This window comes from Aphidius gifuensis, linkage group LG4 (assembly GCF_014905175.1).
Source record: "Aphidius gifuensis isolate YNYX2018 linkage group LG4, ASM1490517v1, whole genome shotgun sequence".
Taxonomy (NCBI): domain Eukaryota; kingdom Metazoa; phylum Arthropoda; class Insecta; order Hymenoptera; family Braconidae; genus Aphidius; species Aphidius gifuensis.
Genome location: NC_057791.1, coordinates 14580661 through 14603246, shown reverse-complemented (window position 1 = coordinate 14603246; position 22586 = coordinate 14580661). Strand labels below are relative to the sequence as shown.

Genomic DNA, 22586 nt, shown 5'->3' with positions numbered 1-22586 from the left:
TAATAAATAACAAATAATTATGAATTTAAATATTTGTCTTTTATTTGTAAAATCGTATTTTATTTGTAAAATCAATGAAATTTAAGTTTTTATTTTTACAAAAATTAAAAAAGTAAATACATTTATTGTTGATACTTGATACAGTGTAACTCTCTCATTATATTTGCAAACATAACAACATTATATTTTGTTACTTTTACTTAATAAATAAAATATTTACAAGTAAAAATAATTAAAAACTAGTTAAAAAAATTAACAGTAGATTTGTTTTATTTTTTAATGCTGTTTTGTTATTTAGAAAATGTTAATTTAAATAATATATTAACACAACCATTAAATAGTAACTGAATGACCTCATTAAGAAATTATGTTAATATTATTTGATTTGTAAATTATAATTATCTAAAAAAAAAAAATGATATGTCTCAACGAAAAAATAAATGTTTAAAATTAACATTTAATCCATTTTTGTAAAACAATAATTATTTGTTTATTGCTTTACCAACAACATCATTAACTGATGAATATCCATTTGACACAATCAAATCATTTAGCTCATTTTTAATTTTATTAACAATTGGTGGTCCATGATAAATATAAGATGTATAAATTTGTACTAATGATGCACCAGCAGCAATTTTATCATATGCATCTTTGCCTGTAAATATACCACCAACACCAATTATTGGAATTTTACCTTGAGTTCTTTGATACATGTCACTTATTAAATGTGTTGACATATCAGTCAATGGTGCACCACTGAGTCCACCAGTTTCATTTTTTTGTACATCAATTAAATTATTACGTGTTACTGTTGTATTTGATAATATTAAACCATCAACTTTTGATTTTTTTTTCTGTATAACATCAGCAATATCTTGTTTTTCATCATTTGTTAAATCTGGTGCTAATTTAAGTAAAAGTGGTGGTTTTATTGTCATTGAATCTCTCACATTATTTAATGCACTCAGTAATTCTTCAAGATTTTTTTTATTTTGTAAATTTCTAAGACCAGCTGTATTTGGACTTGATATATTTATTACAAAATAATCAGCAATATCACTAAATTTTTTAATTCCATCAGCATAATCTTTTATTGGATCATCAGATGTTTTATTTTTACCCAAATTAACACCAACAATTCCTTGAAATTCTTTATTTTTTTTAAGATCTATTAAACGTTGATAAACAGCTTCATGTCCATCACTATTAAAACCATATCTATTTATAACTGCATTGTCTTGAACTAAACGAAATACTCGAGGTTTTGGATTACCTGGTTGTGGTTCTGGAGTAACAGATCCTAAAAAAATTAAATTTTATTAGTGAATTTTATTAATAAATTAAAAAATATACCTATATTTAATAAATAATTTATACCAATTTCAACAAATCCAAATCCCATTTTACTAAGGCCATCAACAGCTTCAGCTTGTTTATCAAAACCAGCTGCCATACCAAGTGGATTATTAAATTTTAATCCAAAAATATTTGTATTTAATGTCATGGAATCAGTAGTTTTTTGAGTTGGTGAAAAACCTAATTTTATTGACTTGCACTGATAAAGCTGCTTTATACCTGCAAACAATGACAATCCACTCGCTGTCACAGCTATCAAGGACTTGATCTTATCTGCACTTGTTAATTTTCTAGCCATATTTTATTTGCCTGAAATTTTATTTAATAAACATCATTCATCAAAATTATAATTAAATAAATTTATCTTGTCATTTTACCTTGACACACCGGTTAATCAAAATTGTTGTTTTTAGGTTACGTTGAACAACTTTTTATGTGAGTTTGTTTATAAATAATAAAATTAAAATATAAAAAATCACTTTATAAATAAACAATAAACAATATTAATTACGTGTTTAAACAATGTATTGATTTATTAATTTAACAATCCTTACATTAGCCGGAATTTTGTGTTTTTATTTTTCTTTTTGTTTATCAATGTTAAACACACAAAAACATGTTTGTGTAACCTAGCCTGAAAATTATAGAAATTAAATAATAATCCAAATGATATTTAACACTTATGATCAGTCTTTTTCATGTTACAATATGATCAATAATAATAATAAAAATAATATAACATTAAATTTTTATTTATAAACTTTTTTTAACACTAGATTTATTAATATTTTGATTTTCAATAATTAATGGTCTGGCGCTGTATAAACTTCCAATTGTTGATTGTCTTTTAATCATTTCAAGTGATTCAATTCCTTTTTTATAAAAATTAGCAATTGCTTCTTCATCTTCAATTGATCGATTTAAACGAAATTCATGTCTGATTTTTCTCAATGCATATTCTCTAAAAACAAACAAACAACATTATTTTTAATTATAACAAAAACAAAAAAAATTGATTTAATTTATAAAGAAAATTACCTGTAATTATAGGCATTCCAATTTTTAGCTTCTCTAATTAAATTACGATAAAGTTGTAGCATTTTAATTTGTCCACTTGCCATGATTATAAATTCAATTAACAATTTTTTCTTGTTTAAAATAAAATAAAATTGCTAATTAAATTGTGAGTAGGTATATTTATTTTGTTATTTTTTTTTTTTTGCAATCAGATGGTTCGCTCCTGTCTCCCTCTGGTTATTTATATCTGAAAACTGTCGCTCTCTTTTCTTTAGTCGGTTTCACCATTGTTCACTGTTGTTCACCATATCCATATGCAGTGATGGGTAAATGGTCGATTTTTGAGGTTTCATACACTTACAGTAAGATACTGTAAGATACTGTAAGAAACTGTAAGATACCTCTGACGCCATTTTGAACATTCTTATTGACTGTCGACTCGACAATTAGTTCCATGCTCGATATATATTGGTACATGTAATTTATTTGTTATATAAATATATATAATATCAAGGAAAACCAGTTTTTAAGGAATTATCAAAGAAGACTTGATATTTTATAATAGTTAATTTAGTTAATAGCTTTTAATCGGACATTTTCTATTTATATTAAATAAATAATATACATGTCATTTTATTTTTAAAAAATAAAATGTCCAAAAATATACATATAAATTTATTTTAAATAATACAAATAATCCAAGCAGCAGTAGCTAAGAAAAGAATGTATCTAAGGAATTAAGGTTGCCAAAAATTATGTTTCAAAGAAATAATGTTGCTTAAAATATATCTATAAATTCCACTTTTGCTATTATTTTGCTTACTGCTTTTCCTTGACCTTTTTAATGGTTTTTATAAATAAAATACATGTAAATTTATTTTTCAAATAATACAAATGTCATAAAAGCAGTAGCTAAGAAAAGGATGTAGCTGGAGGAATTAAGGTTGCCAAAAAATTATGTTTCAAGGAAATAATGTTGCTTTAAATATTTATATTTCCTTTCGGTAACCTTAATTCTTAGTTACATTTTTCCTTAGCTACTGCTTTTCCTTGGACCTTTTTGATTTTTTTCATAAATAAAATACATGTAAATTTATTTTTTAATGATACAAATGTCCGAGGAAAAGTAGTAGCTAAGAAAAAGATGTAGCTAAGAAATGAATGTTGCCAAATAATTATGTTTAAGGAATTAATGTTGCTTTTAATTTAAATAATTACTTTAAATAAATAAAAACTTAAATTTAATAGTTAAAAGAAAGATGGACCTAAGGAATTACAGTTGCCAAAGAAATTCTTTTTTAAATAACATTAATTCTTTTTAGCTACATCTTTCCTTAGCTACTGATTGTTTTTAATTTTTATTTATTTAATAAAATAATTACATATTTATCGGATAAAAAAAATTGTAGCACGAAGGTTCCACTTTTTATTTGTAGGAGGCGCTGGGAACGCAATGTAAGATACCTCGATGTATGAAACCGATGATGTAAGATACGGTATCTTACATGGTATCTTACACATGTAAGATACCAAGGTATCTTACCTACCCAACACTGTCCATATGTAGTTTTTTTTATTCATTCAAATTTCAAAGCATGAAGGTCGATTATAGAGGATAGACCTCCAGAGTCCAGTCCTCCATGTATAGAACAATTAACTTTTTTATTATTTAAAAAATAGTAAATAATTATTTAATTAGTTAATGTTTTTAAAGCAACCGAAAAAAAGATTCCTTGTTGACCGATACCATCCAAATGCCCTCCCTGGCCCTCCCGGCTCCCATCCTTGATCTGCCTTGGGCCCTTGGCCCTTGATCCTGCGAACCACTGCGAACATCCCGGGTTGGCAAGTTGGCAACTCTGGTCGGCCGTCGGGCTCGGGACAGCGGGAGTGACTGTCATAGTGTCAACTGTGTCATACCTGTCATAACTCATAACTGTAAACTGGTCATAACTCCAGGTCTCCACATAACATAGGTATATTTAAGTCATTGCAATTTTGCAAGTGGTGCATTGTTAATATTAGCATTATTAATCACGGCCATTTTGTCAAAAACTCTTTTCTCTCATCCGTAGGCTACAATTTACCTTTGACATTGTAAATTGTATAGTTCAACTGTTCAATCCAGTTTTAACCAAGGGCAACAAAGTTAACATTTGTGATCAAGAAGGTGAGATGACTCCACAAATACCAACACCAAGTTCAGCACAACCACAATTTGGCGCACCAACTGGTGGTCAACCCGGTCTACAACAAGCAACACAAGGACAAACAAGTGGACAACCAGCTGATCAAGAACATCGTAAATTAGTTCGACAACAACTTGTACTATTATTGCATGCACATAAATGTCAAATACGTGAACGTTCAGCAACAAATGGTGAATCATGGCGTTGTACATTACCACATTGTAAAACAATGAAAAATGTATTGACACATATGACAACATGTGAAGACGGTAAAGAATGCTCAATGCCACATTGTAGTTCATCTAGACAAATAATAACACATTGGAAACAATGTCTAAACACTGATTGTCCTGTATGTTTACCATTAAAAACAGCATTAACTCACCTTAATGCAAAAACAGCTGGTGGTTTGAGACAAGCACTCATGCCATCATTTGAAAAATTATACAGACTTGTACCAGAATCATTACCATTTCGTCAACCAGTTGATCCACAAGCACTTGGCATTCCAGATTATTTTGATATTGTTAAAAAACCCATGGATTTATCAACAATTAAAAAAAAACTCGATGCTGGAAAATACAGAGCTCCATCGGAATATTTTCATGATGTATGGTTGATGTTTGATAATGCATGGCTTTATAATAACAAGACATCACGTGTTTATAAACATTGTACAAAATTGTCAGAAGTATTTACCGAAATCATTGGACCGGTTATGGAGTCATATAGTTATCGTCATGGTAAGAAATATACATTTAATCCACGTGTATTGTGCAGCATAAAATATTTATTTGTAGAATAATAATTGTGTTGAAGTGAATTAAATTTATTTAAAAATTATATTTTATTTACAGAAAAAACAGAGCAGTCATGAAGAATTTGATACCAACTGGAACAAAAGATTGCTGATCAAACAAGAGCCAATCAATTACAGAGAATAATATAATTGAAAAATTGCACATGCGTTTTTTTAAATAAATTTTTCAAAAATATTATTTAAAAAAATTATGATTATTCAAAAATACAAACTAAATATATATTGTGGTTATTTTTTTATCAATTTTTTTATACGATATTTTAAGTAAAGTTATGAAAATGATTAATTTTTTTCAAATATAAATAAAAAAGTAATGTTTTGTTTAAATTAGAAGAATATATTTTATGTAATTTCAAATAACAAATAAAGTTTTTAAAACTAAAAAAAAAAAAATTATATTAAATGTTGAAATTTAATTTAAATTGAAAATTATAAATCATGCATTTTTAAACAGCAATAATAATTTTGATTATACAATTATGAAAAATGAAAATATTTGAATAATAAATTTTTTATTTTTAATATCAAAATAACAAATATTAATTTCAATGAATCTATTTCGGAGAATATCATTGAAAAATTGTACTCTTTTTAAATTTGTCTGAATTATTTTTTTTTCTAAATCACGATAGATTAAAATTCAACGAATAAAAATATCGGTCATTAAATATATCGGTGACTATCGCACATTCCTAGTCGACACTTCGACAGTGGTCGATTTCAACTTCAAACTAATTTTAGAAATAGAAAGAGAAAGAAATATAAATAAAAAAACGTCATTATTCGCTGTTTGAAAATTCACCTTGAAGATGATCCCCGCCCACGTTTTGTGTATTAGTGTGTGCTGTGTGTGTGTCAATTGTCATAAAAAATATACACAAGCGTCATTTGTTAAACTACTTGACTTGTCTCTCTTCAACAATTTGTTATTTATTTTTGTTATTATTTATATATTGTTTTTAAAAATGAACCAATGGATAAGTTTAATTTTATTAATGGGCTTATTTTTTACACTAAGTAAGTATTTAAATAAAAAATTATTTCATGTACTTAATAAAAATAATAACCTAATGAATTTTTAAATGTTGAATAATTTTTTTTAATTTTAGGCAACGCCCTCGAGTGTTATGTTTGTGATAATCAAGAAGATAATAAGCACAAGTGTCTACAAAGTATCAAAACATGTGAACAAGATGAAGATGTTTGTATGACTGAAGTTAAATGGGGAAGTATGTATTATTTATAATTAATTAAAGCTGCTTATTTTCCATTACAAAAAAATGTTCATTGTCAAATAATGACTCATAATTTTAATTAATTTTAAAAAGGTGCTCCATACTGGACTGTTGGTGCTAAAAAACAATATTATATATCAAAAAAATGTGCAACTGAATCACATTGTCGAAGAATACGTGAAAAAAATATGCCTGATTGTACATATCTTTGGTATGTCGATTGGAAATGTTCAGAATGTTGTCGAGGTGATCGTTGCAATTATTTTATATTCGTAAGTTAATTTTCTTGTTTAATTTATATTTTTTAATGTTTTAAGATAAATTATTTATTTGTCATTGTTTTATTTACAGTCATCAGCAAGTAAATTCAGCATATCAATGACAAGTTTATTAACAGTGACGTTATTTGTACATATTGTCAAATTATTTTGACTCAAATGGACCAGGGATTAAATTATTTCCCTTTGAATTTATCACTGATAACAGTGGTATTATTAAATAAAAAATATTCCAAGTCACATTTATCAACAATCAACATGACCAAACAGGTCAGCAAACTTAACAATTGCCTTGAAATATTTTAATTATTTTTTATTTCAATTTTACAAACAAATCCGTCCAAATTATTAGACATTAATTTTAATTACTATTATTAGCTTTTAATCAAATCCGTCCACGATTTTTATACAAAATAATATTAAAATATAATAATTTATTTTTCATTTTTAATGATTAATAAAAGTAGATTTATTTTATGTAATTATTATGTATTGATTCATTAAAATATTTAATGATTTAAATACTCAAAAAAATATATTTTATTTGTAATATTAACATCTTTTTTTTTCTTTACTAAAAACAACCTTTTTTTTTTTTTTTATCCTCACCTGTAATTTGACCCAATCATAATTTGCCAAGTAGCCAACTTTATAAAACTAAAGTTGAATTAACAATGAATCTACCCCCAAATAATTTAATTGAACAATAAATAATTATTAATAAAAATTAAATAAATATTTAAAAAAATAAACAAGTAAATATTTTTTACTCAGAATAAAATTATAATAATTTTAAAAAATCAAAAACAAAATACTATTATTATTCAACATATAAATAGATTAAAAATATAATAAAATTTTCTATTTTTTATATTTTAGTTTAATTAAAAACACAAGTAAATAAATTATTTTTATTTAAAAAAATATTAAAATTAATTGAAAATCCACTAAAATCATTAGATACAAATTTAAGTTATTTTTTCGTTCAGTTGGCAATAATAATGGTTGGCATATGTTGACAGCTATGGCTATTTATGGTCAATACCATGGAGTTTTATACACCTCCATGGTCAATACACAATTTGCAAAGCACGTGTTAAACATACAAATTATTTATCAAACAAAAATAACTGATGAAAGGATTAATTAATAATTTTACAAGTGCTAAATAAGGTCAGTATTAAATTATCATAATATTAATAATATCAATGTGTGAAATAAAAAAATAAAATTAATATCAAACGGCTATTAAATCTATCAAAATTATAATTTGAATTTTTTTAATCATGTAGTTTTTATTGTAACACACATATATGTATAATAAAATTATATTCATAAGTGTGTATGTGTTATAACGCGCGTGTTTTTTAATTCAAAGAATTTGTGTCTCTATGAGACTCCTGAAACAATTATAGGATCAATTCAATTGAATCAACTGACAAGTTGATCAACTGCTCAGTTACTCAACAATATTGAATCAATCCAACTCTTTTATATTTCATTTGGATTAAAAACTCGAGACGATAAACACACACTCTAAATTAATTGTTCCTATTTTTTTATTCGATTTTTTAAAATTAACTTGATGGTATTTAAAGAAAATAGAAAAAAAAAATATATAAAAATAAAAATGAATTCTAATTTTAATTTTATTTAAGCTTGAATGTTTGAGTTAGAAATAAAATTAATTTTGTTTTTTCAAATTCTGATGTAATACATTGAGTGATTGCAGAACATTGTAAGGAATAATAAAAGTGATAATGGTAAAGGTGTTGGAAACTTTTACGAGGAAGAAATGGATTGATTTATCAGTTGAATCAGGATTGACAAGATGTCTGTCAACTCTTGATTTAACAGCATTGGGAATTGGCTCAACACTTGGTGTTGGTGTCTATGTACTTGCTGGATCTGTTGCTAAAGTTGCTGCTGGACCAGCTGTTATAATATCATTTGCAATTGCAGCAATTGCTTCAATATTTGCCGGTAAGTTTTAATTAAAAAACATCAACAAACAAGACTCAATTTTTCATTTATTATTTTTCTTTTTTTCCTTTTCTAAATTCACAACAAATACATGACTGTGTTTTGTAAACAAATATAAATATTTAAATACGAAAGCAGAAAGAAAAAACAAATTCATTTTTTAAATTCTATCAATGTAAAATAATTGTTTTATTTTGAATTTGAATTTTATATTTGTCATTGAATGTATTGACACAGTAAAATGATTTTTATTATTTTAATAAAATAAATTAATATGACATAATAAAACAACAATCCTTCAGAGCTAATTACAATTACTGGTTTGTCTTACTAGTTAATAATAATTTATTTATTTTATGTTTAGGACTTTGTTATGCTGAATTTGGTGCCAGAGTTCCCAAAGCTGGTTCAGCATATGTCTACAGTTATGTTACAGTTGGTGAATTTATAGCATTTTTAATTGGCTGGACATTGATATTGGAGTATGTCATTGGAGCAGCAAGTGTTGTCAAGGGTCTCAGTGAATATGTTGATGCATTATTAAATCATGAAATGCAAAATTTTTTCAAATCTATTGTACAATTTGAGGGTGATCATTTCTCGAAATATCCAGATTTATTTGCTTTTACAATAACAATGATATTTTCACTTGCAATTGCTTTTGGTGCAAAAGAGTCATCAGTTGTTAATAATATATTTACCCTTATTAACCTTGGGGTCGTGTTATTTGTCATTGGTGCTGGATGTATTCATGGTAAGCAAATAAATAAATATATCATATTAAAGTCATATCAATTAATTTTAATTAGCATCATGATAATAATAATAATAATATATATTTTAATTTTATTTATTAATAGCAAATTTTAAAAATTGGCAATTACCATCATCATGTTATGGGACAAATGATAATTCTGATGATTGTAAAAATAGAGGTAAAGGTGGTTTTGCACCATTTGGTATTGCTGGTATAATATGTGGTGCTGCAAGATGTTTTTATGGATATATTGGATTTGATGTTGTTGCAACAGCTGGTGAAGAAGCTAGAAATCCTAAAAAATCAATTCCCATTGCTATTGTAACATCATTGACTATTGTTTTTTTGGCATATTTTGGTGTATCCAGTGTTTTAACACTTACTATTCCATATTATCAACAAAATGACAAAGCTCCATTACCATTTATGTTTGATAGTATTGGCTGGGGTTGGGCAAAAATGCTTGTATCACTTGGAGCAATATGTGCACTTTGTGCTAGGTAAATAAATCATTAATTCTTTGTATATTTGTAACAGCTGTATCATTGTAATATGAAAAAACAATTTGATAAAATTTAAATTAAATTGTTTTGACTGTTTGTCAAAGTATTTATATCAATAGAATCAATTTAATTTAATCAAATTAAGAAAGCTAACAAGTAGCTACTAAAATTATTTTTTCATCTTACAATTATACTGATATTCATTTTATAATATTGTTTAATTGGTGTAAAATAATTTAAGCTTACTTGGAGCATTATTTCCACTTCCACGTGTTATTCATGCAATGGCATCAGATGGTCTCATCTTTAAATTTATGGGTAAACTTCATCCAAGATTTCAAACTCCACTTATTGGAACTTTAACAGCAGGTTTTCTAACTGGTAATATCTTGTTTTAATTAATAATTTTAATAATACACTTGATTAATATATTTGATCTGTTTTTTTTATTAGGAATTTTATCAGCAATTTTTGAGCTTGATCAACTTGTTGATATGATGAGCCTTGGCACGCTATTGGCGTATTCAATTGTTGCAGCTTGTGTTCTAATTTTGAGATACGAAGAAAGTGAGGCTTTTGAAAAAAGAGTTGATAGAGATCCTAGAACAGCGATATTTATTGTCAAGCAACTTATTAATATTAACAGAATAACTATGTCTACTAAATTAACTGGTCAAATATCTGCCTGTCTCATTTCTATTTATGGTTTGTTATTCAAATTAATTAAAGCTAAATTGTCACGAGTTTTATATTTATTTAATTAATTTATATTATACTTTTTTTATTTTATGTTATAGTATTGCTGTGTATTCCAGCAACGTTTGTCATTGCAAGATACTCTGAAGATATTATTAATGGTTCTCCTTGGGCAATTACATCACTAACACTTTTATTACCATGTCTCATATTAACATTGATATTTATTTACTGTCAACCTGTGTCGGAAAAACAACTTGCATTTACGGTAATTTTATTAATCATAACATTTTTTAATATCTTTTATATATAACTTTTATTTTTTTAGGTTCCATTTGTTCCATTTCTTCCAGCAACAAGTATTTTTATTAATATGATTCTCATGATGATGTTGAAAAGTAAAATATGGATCAGTTTCAGTATATGGCTGGCAGTTGGTAAGAATTATAAACAACTTATTCAACAAATAATTTAATTGTATTTTAATTTTATTAACTTTTTTTTTAAACAGGTCTTTCGATATATTTTTCATATGGCGTTTGGCACAGTACAAGTCGTAAAAAAAATAATTCATTAAATGATAATAATTCATGTAACTATAAGTAATGTATTTTATATATAAATATATATATTTTTTTTTGTTCAAACTCATTATTAATTAATAAAAACAAATTTGATAATAAATTGATGGAAATATTTTTTATTTTTTTTACACTTTTTCGATTTAGATTGACAAAATAAGGGACTAAAAAAATATGGATATATTTGTTTTTTCAATTAGCAATTTAATTGGCAAATTTTTAAATCGATTTGACTTTTTATTGCTCAATTTTTTAATTGCCTAATTGCCTATTATTGCTCAATTTTATAATACACTTTATATAATCGAAAAAAATCAACTCAATGATGTTTTAATTTAAAATTAATTATAAAATTAAATGCTTATTATAAATTGCAAATATCTTTTCATTTAATGTCATACTTGAAAGTAAAATAATTTTTTTTTTAACCACCAAAAAGAGGCTTGGAATATTATATTTTTTGTTTCTTTCAAATTCTATTGATCGATACTTTTTTTTTTTTTAATTATTGTTATTGATTGATTTTTATTTTTCTAGGAAATTTATAAATTTTTTATCAAAAAAAAAAAAAACCCAGGTGACGAAGAGAGTATGATGAAATTCTCTAAAGTTATTTATACTTTTATCAAAAAGAGAAAAAAAAATTGAAAATGATAAAATATTCTAAAGTCACTAGTTTATTTATTTTCTATAAATATAAAATATAACTAATTAAAAAATTAGAATAAGCTAAAATATGACATATTTTTTCTCAATATAACTGTCTTTGATTTCAATAAAAAATAGATTTTATGAATTAATTAAATAAAAACTAGTTTTAAATTAGATATAATATACAAATCAACTTTTTAAAATTTTATGTACATATATTTTTTTAAAGCCATTTTTATTCAATAAAATAATATTGTTTATTGCTAAATTATTTTATTTTAAATAATTTAAATAATTTATTTATTATTTAATCGACAAGGCTGTGTATAAATTTTGTTTTTCGTTGTATTGATATTAATTCTTCCAAACGATAGATAATAGATTTTTTTTTTTTTATTTATCTTTCTTATCTGGAATTTGTGAGTCAACGTGATAATAATAATCACATTAAGGTGAAATGAAAGTTTTGGTTTTGACATGGTAGATTTTCATTTTTAAAAATTTATTCGGCTACTTTACAGTCACCTGTTGGCTTTCATTCGTGAGAAGCCTCGTGTTAGATATAAGAAAATTAAAAAACGAAATATTTTTTTTCTGATAAAAGTGTATATAAATAAATAATATAAAAAATGGTGAAGTTGGGGAATATATTGCAAGTGTTTACACGAAAAAAAATGATTGATTCAACAAATGAATCTTCATTGACAAGATGCTTATCGACATTGGATCTAACTTTCTTGGGGATTGGTTCTACACTTGGTGTTGGTATCTATGTACTTGCTGGATCAATTGCACACCACGATTCAGGACCAGCAATTATAATTTCTTTTGCAATTGCAGCAATTGCTTCAATATTTGCTGGTGAGCTTATTGAAAATTATATTTACTCATTTATTTATTATAATAATTACATCATATCATTAAAAATAAATAGGCTAACTATCAGAGAAAATTTATATTGAAATTAAAAAGGGATTTTTATTTATACATTTATTAACGTTTTTTTTTTTTTTTTGTTATTTAAATAATTAAAAAAAAAATAATGTTGAACCGGTGTATTGAAGTCAAAAGGGCGTTGCTATCTAGATAATTAAAATTTATTTTGAGGAGATATTAACTGGGTGACTTGACAATTGGTAAAAATAAATTCGATTCTGTGTTAACAATTCGATTTTTTTATAAGATTTTTTTTCGCTCGGAGTCAATGAAAATGTCGACTTATTTATGTCATAAATTTCGATTATTGTTAATTAATTGTTGTTGTCAGTCAAGGTCAATTTTAAAAATTTATCACACAAATTAGTCAATGTAATGTGAGTCGTTTAAAGACACAGAAAGCCATATCCGCATCGCTTTATTTAATAGACTTAAACTGAATTATTTTATTTAAAAATACAAGTGATTTGTTGGTAAATAAATTTTTCTATACTTTTTTTTTTTTCTATCGAAATAAATTTTTAAAATCATAAAAACACTCAATAGCTCCAAGACATTTATAGAATGGTTTTTTAATAATAAACGTTTTATAAAAATATTTATAAAAAAGTAAGTTTCAAGTTTATTTTTGTTGACAGATTTTCTAGTTTATTTGAAAGTAAAACAATAAATAAATTTTAAAAAATAACTTTAATTGTTCTGTTTTTAATATTTGTTGTTGACAATAGAAAATATATTTAGCTCAAATAACAATTGATAAAAATGATAATCTTGAGTGAACTTTTACTGGTTAATTTATTACATTTACTCAATTAAAATTAACAAAGTTTTCTTTTCAATTTTTTTATTGCAACAATGGTGGAATTATTTCCTAATTTTCATCTGCGCTAAAATCTAGATAATTAGTGTTAAAGTTGGCAGTTTAGATTTCAATGTTTTCTATAGATTTGTGCCCTTTAGAAATATGTACGAAAAATCGGAGTATTACATATATGATTGGAAATCTCGATGTTGCAACACAGTATATGCTTTCTCTCTCGATTTTTTTTTCTCTTTTCCATGTATTGCACACACTCTCGCCAACAAACTCATTCAAAAAAAACTTAAATGATTATATACATTCATTAATAAATATAATTATTAGTAATAGTTTATATTTATCAAAAATAAGTGAATTTTATGTACAATTTATTTGTCGGTAAATCCTGTCTATTTTCATTGGCAGATTGTCTAGTCTATTTGAAAGTAAAACCCATTGCAACAAATTCAATTATCTCAAAGCTATATATCAACTATAATGACCAAATAATTAAAAAAAAAGATAACAAAAATTATCCTTGATAAGAATTAATAAAAATGAGAATCTCGAATAAACTTTTACTGGTTAATTAATTAATCAGGACCAAATTTAGTAATGTAATTTATGTTTTTTCATTATTATTTTTTTTTTAATAGAAATATTGTTTTTTTTTCATTTCCAGGATTATGCTACGCAGAGTTTGGTGCCAGAGTTCCAAGAGCTGGTTCTGCTTATGCATATTGTTACGTGACAATGGGTGAATTTATTGCTTTTTTAATTGGTTGGATATTAATATTGGAATATGTCATTGGAGCAGCAAGTGTTGTCAAGGGTCTAAGTACTAATTTTGATGCTTTTATTAATTATAAAATGAAAGCTTTCTTTGAATCATTGCAAAAATTAGATCCTGAATATACTGGAGGCTATCCAGATTTATTTGCTTTTACAGTAACAATAATTTTTTCACTTGCAATTGCTTTTGGTGCCAAAGAATCTTCACTTCTTAATAATTTCTTAACTATTGTTAATCTTGGAGTTGTCTTATTTGTCATTATTGTTGGATCAATTTATGGTAAGTTCAACAAACAATATAATTTTATTTATTTAATAAAACAATATAAATTAAATTGATCTTTTTTTTATACAGTAAAAATATCAAATTGGCAAATTGACACTGGATGTACTGAAGTAATAAAACATAATGTAACTTGTGAATATGGAAGAGGAGGTTTTGCACCATATGGAGTTGTTGGAATAATTGCTGGTGCTACAAAATGTTTTTATTGTTTCATTGGATTTGATTGTATTGCAACTGCTAGTGAAGAAGCTAGAAATCCAAAAAAATCTATTCCAATTTCAATTGTTGCATCATTGACAATTGTTTTCTTGGCATACTGTGCTGTATCAAGTGTTATGACATTGGTTGTTGATTACAGAGTGCTGAATGACGACTCTCCATTACCAGCTATGTTTGAAAGTGTTCAATTATATTGGGCCAAGAATATTATATTTGCTGGATCTATGTGTGCAATTGGTGCAAGGTAAATATATTTTTATATAATCTTTATTTTTAAAATACAATCTCAAGAGAGTCTAGACACTGGACACTTCTGTTGTCAGGTGAATCATAAATTAGAAACATAATTTGTCGTTATTTAGCAAATTAAAATCATCATAAATTCATAGAAAATATTTCATTTTTATTTTTAGTTTACTTGGTTCATTATTTCCACTTCCACGTGTTATTTATGCAATGGCTTCAGATGGTCTCATCTTCAAGTTTATGGGTAAACTTCATCCAAAATTTCAAACCCCTGTTATTGGAACTTTGATTGCTGGTTTAATAACTGGTAAATAATTATTATTAACAATATTTACATACAAATATTTGTTTAATTAAATTTTAAACATTGTAATTAATATTTTAATTTATTTTTGAAGGAATTTTATCTGGAATATTAAACCTAAATCAACTTTCTTCACTGATGAGTCTTGGAGTCTTATCAGCGTACTCAACTGTTGCATCTTGTGTTTTAATTTTACGATACAAAGAATGTGAGACATTTGAAAAACGAGATGACAGAGAACCTAGAACTGTTATTTATATTGTCAAGCAATTGCTTAATCTCAATAATACAACAAGATCAACAAAATTAACCAGTCAAATTGCTTCAAGTCTTGTTTTTCTTTACAGTAAGTTTTTCGATAACAACAAAATTATTTATTAATCGATTAATGAATTTTATTTAATTACAGTTTTATCGTGTATACCCACAACATTATTTATTATAAATTCTTCTCAACACATTCTTAATGGTTCTTTTTCGACAATTGGAGTACTTGTTGCTTTTATATCAATTCTTGTTTTGATATTAATATGTATATATCGTCAACCTGTATCAGACAAAAAGCTATTATTTTCAGTAAGTTTTTCTAAATCAATTATTATATAAATATTGTATTGTTTAGCTTTAATTATTAACATTGTTTAAAATTATTTATTTCGAAGGTTCCATTGGTACCATTTCTACCAGCTTTCAGTATTTTCATAAATGTGAGTCTCATGATGACACTAGAAGCTAAAGTGTGGTACTTGTTTACTGCATGGTTATCTATAGGTAACTATATTTTACAAAAAAAATATTTATATTTATCATTGTGACTAATGTTTGTTAACTTGAAATATTATTTTTCAGGTCTAGTTATATATTTTTTGTATGGAATTAAAAATAGCAGATGTGGAAGTCAATTGACAAATTTGATAAGCGAAAAAAATCAAAATAACAAAAGAAATGTGCAACAGGAAATAAATAATGGCATGGCATATAATAATCCATCATTTGTTGAGTAAAAAAAAATTATTTTGTCAAAGAATAATTTAAATAACAAAAAGATAAATAAAATATAAACAGTTGTGAATTTTCAGAACAATATCATTAATATTTTTTGTAGAAATTTTTGAATATGTATTACCTGCATATTGAGATTAAAAGCCAAATCGTTTTCTGTTCTAATAAAATTTTTTAAAAATAATTGATGAGTTTATTTTTATTATTAACGTGAAACCAAGTTTTTAGCAAATTGTTAAAATTAAATGAATATTTTTATGATTAATCATGAAAAAGGCTTTTGCTTATGATAGATAATTATTTGTTTCAGCTTTACGTTTTGAAATTGATTCGTTATTTTTATGGCTTCAATCAAAATATTTGTAGTATCATCCAATTGACTTTTATCAATTATTTTTTAATTATTTTTTTCCTCAAGTCAGCCTGTAAATAATTGGAGTAAAGATTAATACACAAGTGGTGAAAAAAATCAAGGTTCTCTGAATAATTAAATTTTGATTTCATATCACATGTCAAAGTGAAATAAAAGCTTTGTTTTTAACACTCAGTAGATTTTCATTTTTAATTATTTATTTGGTTTATAGTTACAGTTTAACAGTTTAACTTATTGGCTTTCTTTTGTAAGAAGCCTTGTGTTAGATATAAAAAAAAACTAAAAGTTGATATTTTTGATAAAAAAGATTGAATAAATAATATAAAAAAATAATGAAGTTGGGAAATATGTTGCAAGTGTTTACACGAAATAGAATTATTTATTCAACAAAATAAATACATTTTCATTGTCAAGATACATGTCGACATTGGATTTGACTTTTTTGAGTGTATTGAAGTCAAAAAGGAGCAATCATGGTAGAAATATACCTCTATATTATTTAGTATATTTTACCATGGGCGCAATCAATTGATTTGATGAACTTTAAATGAATTATTTTATTTAAAAATACCCTTATTTGTTGGTAAAAAAAATCTTACCATAAATGATCGAAATAAATTTTTAAAATTCTAAAAAACGTTCAATAGCCCCAAGAAATTTACGAAATGATTTTGTAATATCAAACGTTTTATAAAAGTATTTATAAATAAATAAAAGTTTAAAAGTTGACAGACTTTCTAGTTTATTTGGAAGTGAAATAACAAATAAATTTAAAAAAAATGACTTTGATTGTTCTGTTTTTAATATTTGTTGTTGACTTTAGAAAATATATTTAGCATAAACAACAATTGATACAATTGATAATCTTGAATGAACTTTTACTGGTTTGCATTATATTTAGTCAATTAAAATAAATACATCAGAGTTGAATGATAGCTTAGAAGGGAATAGATATTTTAATAGAAAAAAAAAAACAAATGAGGAGTAACATTAAAAACTTTTATTATTATTATTATTACTATTACTTCACACATGGGAACCTTACGAATATAAAATTTTTTTTTAAAACACTAATGAATGATTTTATAAACGACGTTACATTTTTTTTTCGAGCTTATTACTTAATAAGACTTGTTCAAACAAAAATCCAAATGTAAAATAAAAATTAGATACAACTTTTAGTTGATGAAATATTAATTTTAAAAGACACAAAAAAATTACTATTCTCAAGACAGAATACAGCAGTAATTAAATAAAATGAATACGATAATAGAAAAAATTGAAGTTAGTATCAATATAAAAATATAATCATCTGAATAAAGCATAAGTTTGTAAAGCTTTAAATTGAATCAAATACTTTTTACTCGACTAAATTCATTGATGACATTGAATCAATTTTAACCAATGCTTCTTCTAATGCTTCACGCATACGAACAAGTTCATCACGCTTTTTTTTTTCTTGTTTTGATAACTCCGTCAAGGAACACTAGAAATAAATAAATATTTATTAAAAATAAACAAAAGATTTGAATGATAATAACAAAAAAAAAAACAATTGTAATGCTTACTTTATCATTGCTAATAAGAAGTTTTACCAACAAATCATGCTTGACAAACTTCTTCATATCTTCTATTATAAAATACATAATAGTTTTGGGAACAATATCATTAATATTTTTTATAACGATTTTTAGATATGAATCAATCATGATGCGAAATTTTTCAGCTTCTTGCATTTCAGGCACTATTTCCATTAATGCTGGAGAATTATTAGCTGGAGAAGCTCCATTTGCTCTCGATACTCCCTGAACAAATCAAAAGTCAATTTATTATATAATTGAATAATTGAGAAAAAAATTAATTGTAAGCAATTAATTTTACCTGGATAAGAGGTGGTTTATTTTGATTAACAACAGTTTCTTCAGCCCTAATAGAAAATCAAAAAAATAGTTTATAAAAATTCATTAAAATTTAGAAATATATAAATATTTATAATTAAAACAAAAAGGAAAATTAATTTTATATAGGTATAAAATTACTTATTGAAATAAATGAAATCTGGATTTTCATTGTTGAAATAACTGAGTTGAATCTGAATTGAAGTATCAAGATTTTCTTTATGATTTTTTTCACATTCTTCAACATGTGAAATTAAAATACTTTCAGTCTCTGCTCGCAACTTCGGATATGCAGACATCTGAAAATATAAAAATTAATTAATTTTTTGTAATTTATTTAATTGATTGTTAAAAAATAAAATTAATAACTTACATGTTCAGCACAAGAAAGTAAAATATTGGTAAGTTCTTTGATAACAGCACTGACACAATTGGTACTTGGTTCTTTTAATTTCCTAATTTTTGCCTTTGCAACATTTTCAAATGCCTTATCTGGCAAAAAAATACCTTTTTTTACACCTTAAATAAACAATAATTTATCAAAATTATTATCAACAATTTTTAAATATGTTTTAATAAATATGATCTAGAGTGTAACAAAGTACCTCGAACATTTTGGATGGTTTCCATTATTTCTTTTCTCAAATCTCCGTCAGCAAGTGTTGCATTGGCAATACTAAGTGAAAAAGTTCTATGCATCAATTGATTGATTCTGGACCCACCATTCGCGGTGTTGTTGACTTTATTAGATCCATAAAATGCAATTTCGTTATTGAACAAGTCAAGAATATCTCTATGCATTCTGTAACATATAATAAATTAATAAAATCAGTCAGTTGTTAAACTGTCAATTAATTATACTGATAAGGATCAAATAAAATACTGACCCAGATAAAGATTCTATTTTTGATGCTGTTTCGTTAAGGTGGTAATCCTTTTCTCCTAAATATTCTTTAGTTCTTGACAATTCAGCTTCCAACTCATTTTTTAATGCCGGTAGTGTGTCCCGTATGTGATTTGTCAATTGTTTATTGAGTATCCGTTGTAGACAATGAATCCCGAGTCTATCAGCCAAAAATGTGTATGCTCGATGACTGGAAAAAAAAAAACAGAAAAAAATAAAACATTAATTGACGAAAACAATTGATAAAAAAAAGTATTTATGGGTACATAATTCTAAGGTTAATAGATTACGTGTTGAAAAATTTTTTCTCCGACTCAATTGCATCAGCAATACTTTTTCTATTCTCAATGTCATTCTGATTACGATTAATGACACCGATGTATCCGCTACGCAATGGATACAATTTGTTTTCTAAAACAGCTCTGACATCGTTATCTTCACCCATCATGTCTAGCTTTGTGATGACTCCAATTGTTCTTAAACCTAAAAGTATGTTATTATTTTTTGATGATTAAAGGATCGATAAAAAATATATTAAATGACATTTTAAATAATAATGTTTACCAAAAGGGTCAACTTCTTTTGCAAGCTCAAGAGCATCACTAGTTGCAAGATCAATATTAGCAGGAGTTACTGCCAATATAAGAGCATTTTCCTTAGTTATATACTCAAGGACCATTTTTCTTATTTGAACAGCAATATCAAGAGGTTGTCCCTGAACTGGTACTTTTGTCAATCCAGGCAAATCAACCAATGTCAAATTCAAAACTAAAATACAATGTTATAATTTATACTTTTAATTATTATAAAAAATATTAGTATTAAATGTCTTACCAGTTGGTGAATAAATTTTCAAAACTATTGGTTTAGGACTTATTCCTTTATCTCCAACTGTTGATCTGTCTGTTTCGTCCTCAATCTCTTTACAAACTTCATTGAATCTAAATTTTTTAGTTTTAGTGTGTTCAAACTCGGCATATTCTGTTCAAAAAAAAATTGAAATTAAATAGTCAATCACAAAAAGAGGAAAAACGAAATATTTATTTACCTTCAACACTGTATTTATTGGTGATTAATTGTAAAATAAGTGGCCTGCGTGTTACAATGCCAGTACCTTTTGGAAGAAAATCTCTGGAAAAAATATATTTATCGATTTAATAATTATTCAAGTTTTAAAAAAAAACTGAAAAATAAATAACACAAACATACTTTCCAACAAAATTTTCCAACACTGAACTTTTTCCAGCACAAGCCACCACAATTGGCCAAATCAAATTTAACTGAAACCGCATGTTTAGTAAATATATCTTGTATTTGATTCATGAAAATCAACTTTTCCATATCGTTTGCCATTTTGTTTTTTTTTGTTATAATTACAATTGGAGAAAAAATTAAAATAATGCGATAAAAAAATTAAAATATTAAAAGTAATTCTGTCAATTGTTAATTATTTTCTATCAATAAATGATTTTTATTTTTTTACTTTGATAAATCAACAAGTTTAAGCAAGTTACTTACAAGATGTTGCACGCAGAGGACTGAAACCAAATGAACTGGGGGTACAAAGCGGTGCTGAGTGCTCTGAGTGCTGTGTGCTTTTGTCTTTGTGCCCCTTTCTCGTTTCGGTGACGTCAGGAGCATGGATCTTTCCAGATTTCCAACCGTTTTTCTCCTTCTCCCCCAATGTGATGGCCACATCAATTCTAGGAACAAAAACAAAACAAAATATTCGTCATCCAGCCACATGCCTATTTTATTTACTGTCCAAAAAAATACTACTATAATTTTTTTGTGTGAGTCACTTTTTGATACATATATAAATTTATTGTGAAAATTTAATATATATTTTAATTTATAATTTTTAATTTGTGCCAAATAATGAAGAGAAATTAAAGTGTATTTATATTTAATATTTTAAATAAATAATCTACAATTCTACAATCTAATCAGCTGTTGTGTCAAACCACAAAAATAAATTTGATACATCCTGCCTTTTATTTATCTTTAACATCAGGCAAAATAATTATTCACGTTGATGTAAAATATGTTCAAGTATGATATTAACCTGTCAATAAACTGAAAAAGTATTAAAAAAAAAAAAAAAATCAACAATAAATAAATGAAAGCAAAAAAAAATAATAGAAAAACAATGTCAAATGGTAAATTAAGAAAAGGTCCAATACCAGATCGTTGGTTAAATTGTCCAAGAAGAGCAGGACGTCTTATAAATAAAAAATTTCTAGCCTTTAAAACACCATTATCAAAATATTTTAATGATCAAGTACCTGAAGAATGTCGTTTTAGTGTTGATTTTTTATTTAACATTGCAAAAGGAAATAAATGGAAGCTTGGTTTATGGATTGACCTGACAAACACATCACGTTTTTATGACAGAAAAGATATTGAATCACATGGCTGTAAGTACGTGAAGTTACAATGTCGTGGACATGGTGAAACACCAGATGCAAAAACAACACTTGAATTTGTAAGTGTATGTAAACAATTTATATCACATCATCCATTGGAAATAATTGGTGTACATTGTACACATGGTTTTAATAGAACTGGTTTTTTACTAATAAGTTATTTGATTGAAGCTGAAGAAAATAGTCTTGGTGCTGCAATGACAAAATTTGCAATAGCAAGACCACCTGGTATTTATAAAAAAGATTATATTGAAGAATTATATAAACGTTATGAAGAAAGTGAAACACCACCACCACCACCAACAAAACCAGATTGGTGCTTTCAGTATTGA

General features: G+C 25.6%; 9 protein-coding genes across 10 annotated transcripts; 5 read left to right on the top strand and 4 right to left on the bottom strand.

Annotated features, from left to right (window-relative positions):
• Positions 1–38: 38 nt before the first annotated feature.
• LOC122855144 (dihydroorotate dehydrogenase (quinone), mitochondrial) lies at positions 39–2091 on the bottom strand. The gene is made up of 3 exons (XM_044156311.1): positions 1737–2091; positions 1381–1668; positions 39–1303 (listed from the first exon to the last, which is right to left on the bottom strand). Exons 2-3 carry the CDS (start codon positions 1655–1657, stop codon positions 483–485), a joined length of 1098 nt encoding a protein of 365 aa, XP_044012246.1. The 5' UTR covers positions 1658–1668; positions 1737–2091; the 3' UTR covers positions 39–482.
• A 4-nt stretch (positions 2092–2095) lies between these two features.
• LOC122855147 (LYR motif-containing protein 4) lies at positions 2096–2589 on the bottom strand. The gene is made up of 2 exons (XM_044156315.1): positions 2398–2589; positions 2096–2320 (listed from the first exon to the last, which is right to left on the bottom strand). The coding sequence occupies exons 1-2, from the start codon at positions 2478–2480 to the stop codon at positions 2113–2115; spliced, it is 291 nt and encodes a 96-aa protein (XP_044012250.1). The 5' UTR covers positions 2481–2589; the 3' UTR covers positions 2096–2112.
• Positions 2590–3976: 1387 nt separating this feature from the next.
• On the top strand, positions 3977–5516 carry LOC122855145 (histone acetyltransferase p300-like). The gene is made up of 3 exons (XM_044156313.1): positions 3977–4352; positions 4452–5308; positions 5423–5516. The coding sequence occupies exons 2-3, from the start codon at positions 4552–4554 to the stop codon at positions 5440–5442; spliced, it is 777 nt and encodes a 258-aa protein (XP_044012248.1). The 5' UTR covers positions 3977–4352; positions 4452–4551; the 3' UTR covers positions 5443–5516.
• A 713-nt stretch (positions 5517–6229) lies between these two features.
• LOC122855146 lies at positions 6230–7454 on the top strand. The gene is made up of 4 exons (XM_044156314.1): positions 6230–6402; positions 6495–6614; positions 6714–6892; positions 6972–7454. Exons 1-4 carry the CDS (start codon positions 6351–6353, stop codon positions 7050–7052), a joined length of 432 nt encoding a protein of 143 aa, XP_044012249.1. The 5' UTR covers positions 6230–6350; the 3' UTR covers positions 7053–7454.
• A 514-nt stretch (positions 7455–7968) lies between these two features.
• On the top strand, positions 7969–11521 carry LOC122855143 (cationic amino acid transporter 2-like). Of its 2 annotated transcripts, XM_044156310.1 has the most exons (9): positions 7969–8071; positions 8631–8881; positions 9246–9635; positions 9742–10138; positions 10383–10522; positions 10595–10846; positions 10939–11105; positions 11166–11274; positions 11349–11521. In XM_044156310.1, the coding sequence occupies exons 2-9, from the start codon at positions 8659–8661 to the stop codon at positions 11441–11443; spliced, it is 1773 nt and encodes a 590-aa protein (XP_044012245.1). In that variant the 5' UTR covers positions 7969–8071; positions 8631–8658; the 3' UTR covers positions 11444–11521. The 2 variants fall into 2 exon arrangements, with proteins under 2 accessions (XP_044012245.1, XP_044012244.1); XM_044156309.1 differs by lacking the exon at positions 7969–8071 and having other exon boundaries at positions 8142–8881.
• Positions 11522–12523: 1002 nt separating this feature from the next.
• Positions 12524–16770, top strand: LOC122855141 (cationic amino acid transporter 2-like). The gene is made up of 8 exons (XM_044156308.1): positions 12524–12930; positions 14487–14876; positions 14952–15345; positions 15515–15654; positions 15746–15997; positions 16061–16227; positions 16314–16422; positions 16501–16770. Exons 1-8 carry the CDS (start codon positions 12699–12701, stop codon positions 16653–16655), a joined length of 1839 nt encoding a protein of 612 aa, XP_044012243.1. The 5' UTR covers positions 12524–12698; the 3' UTR covers positions 16656–16770.
• Positions 16771–18271: 1501 nt separating this feature from the next.
• On the bottom strand, positions 18272–19223 carry LOC122853905 (dynamin-3-like). The gene is made up of 4 exons (XM_044154313.1): positions 19066–19223; positions 18908–18953; positions 18595–18831; positions 18272–18512 (listed from the first exon to the last, which is right to left on the bottom strand). Exons 1-4 carry the CDS (start codon positions 19221–19223, stop codon positions 18387–18389), a joined length of 567 nt encoding a protein of 188 aa, XP_044010248.1. The 3' UTR covers positions 18272–18386.
• Positions 19224–19752: 529 nt separating this feature from the next.
• On the bottom strand, positions 19753–21181 carry LOC122853904 (dynamin-like). Its single transcript, XM_044154311.1, is given in 8 exon segments — positions 19753–19768; positions 19812–20018; positions 20119–20311; positions 20393–20596; positions 20663–20809; positions 20877–20959; positions 21038–21079; positions 21081–21181. Coding segments are annotated over 8 exon segments (993 nt in total).
• A 796-nt stretch (positions 21182–21977) lies between these two features.
• On the top strand, positions 21978–22586 carry LOC122853903 (mRNA-capping enzyme-like). Its single transcript, XM_044154310.1, has one exon. The coding sequence runs from the start codon at positions 21978–21980 to the stop codon at positions 22584–22586; it is 609 nt and encodes a 202-aa protein (XP_044010245.1).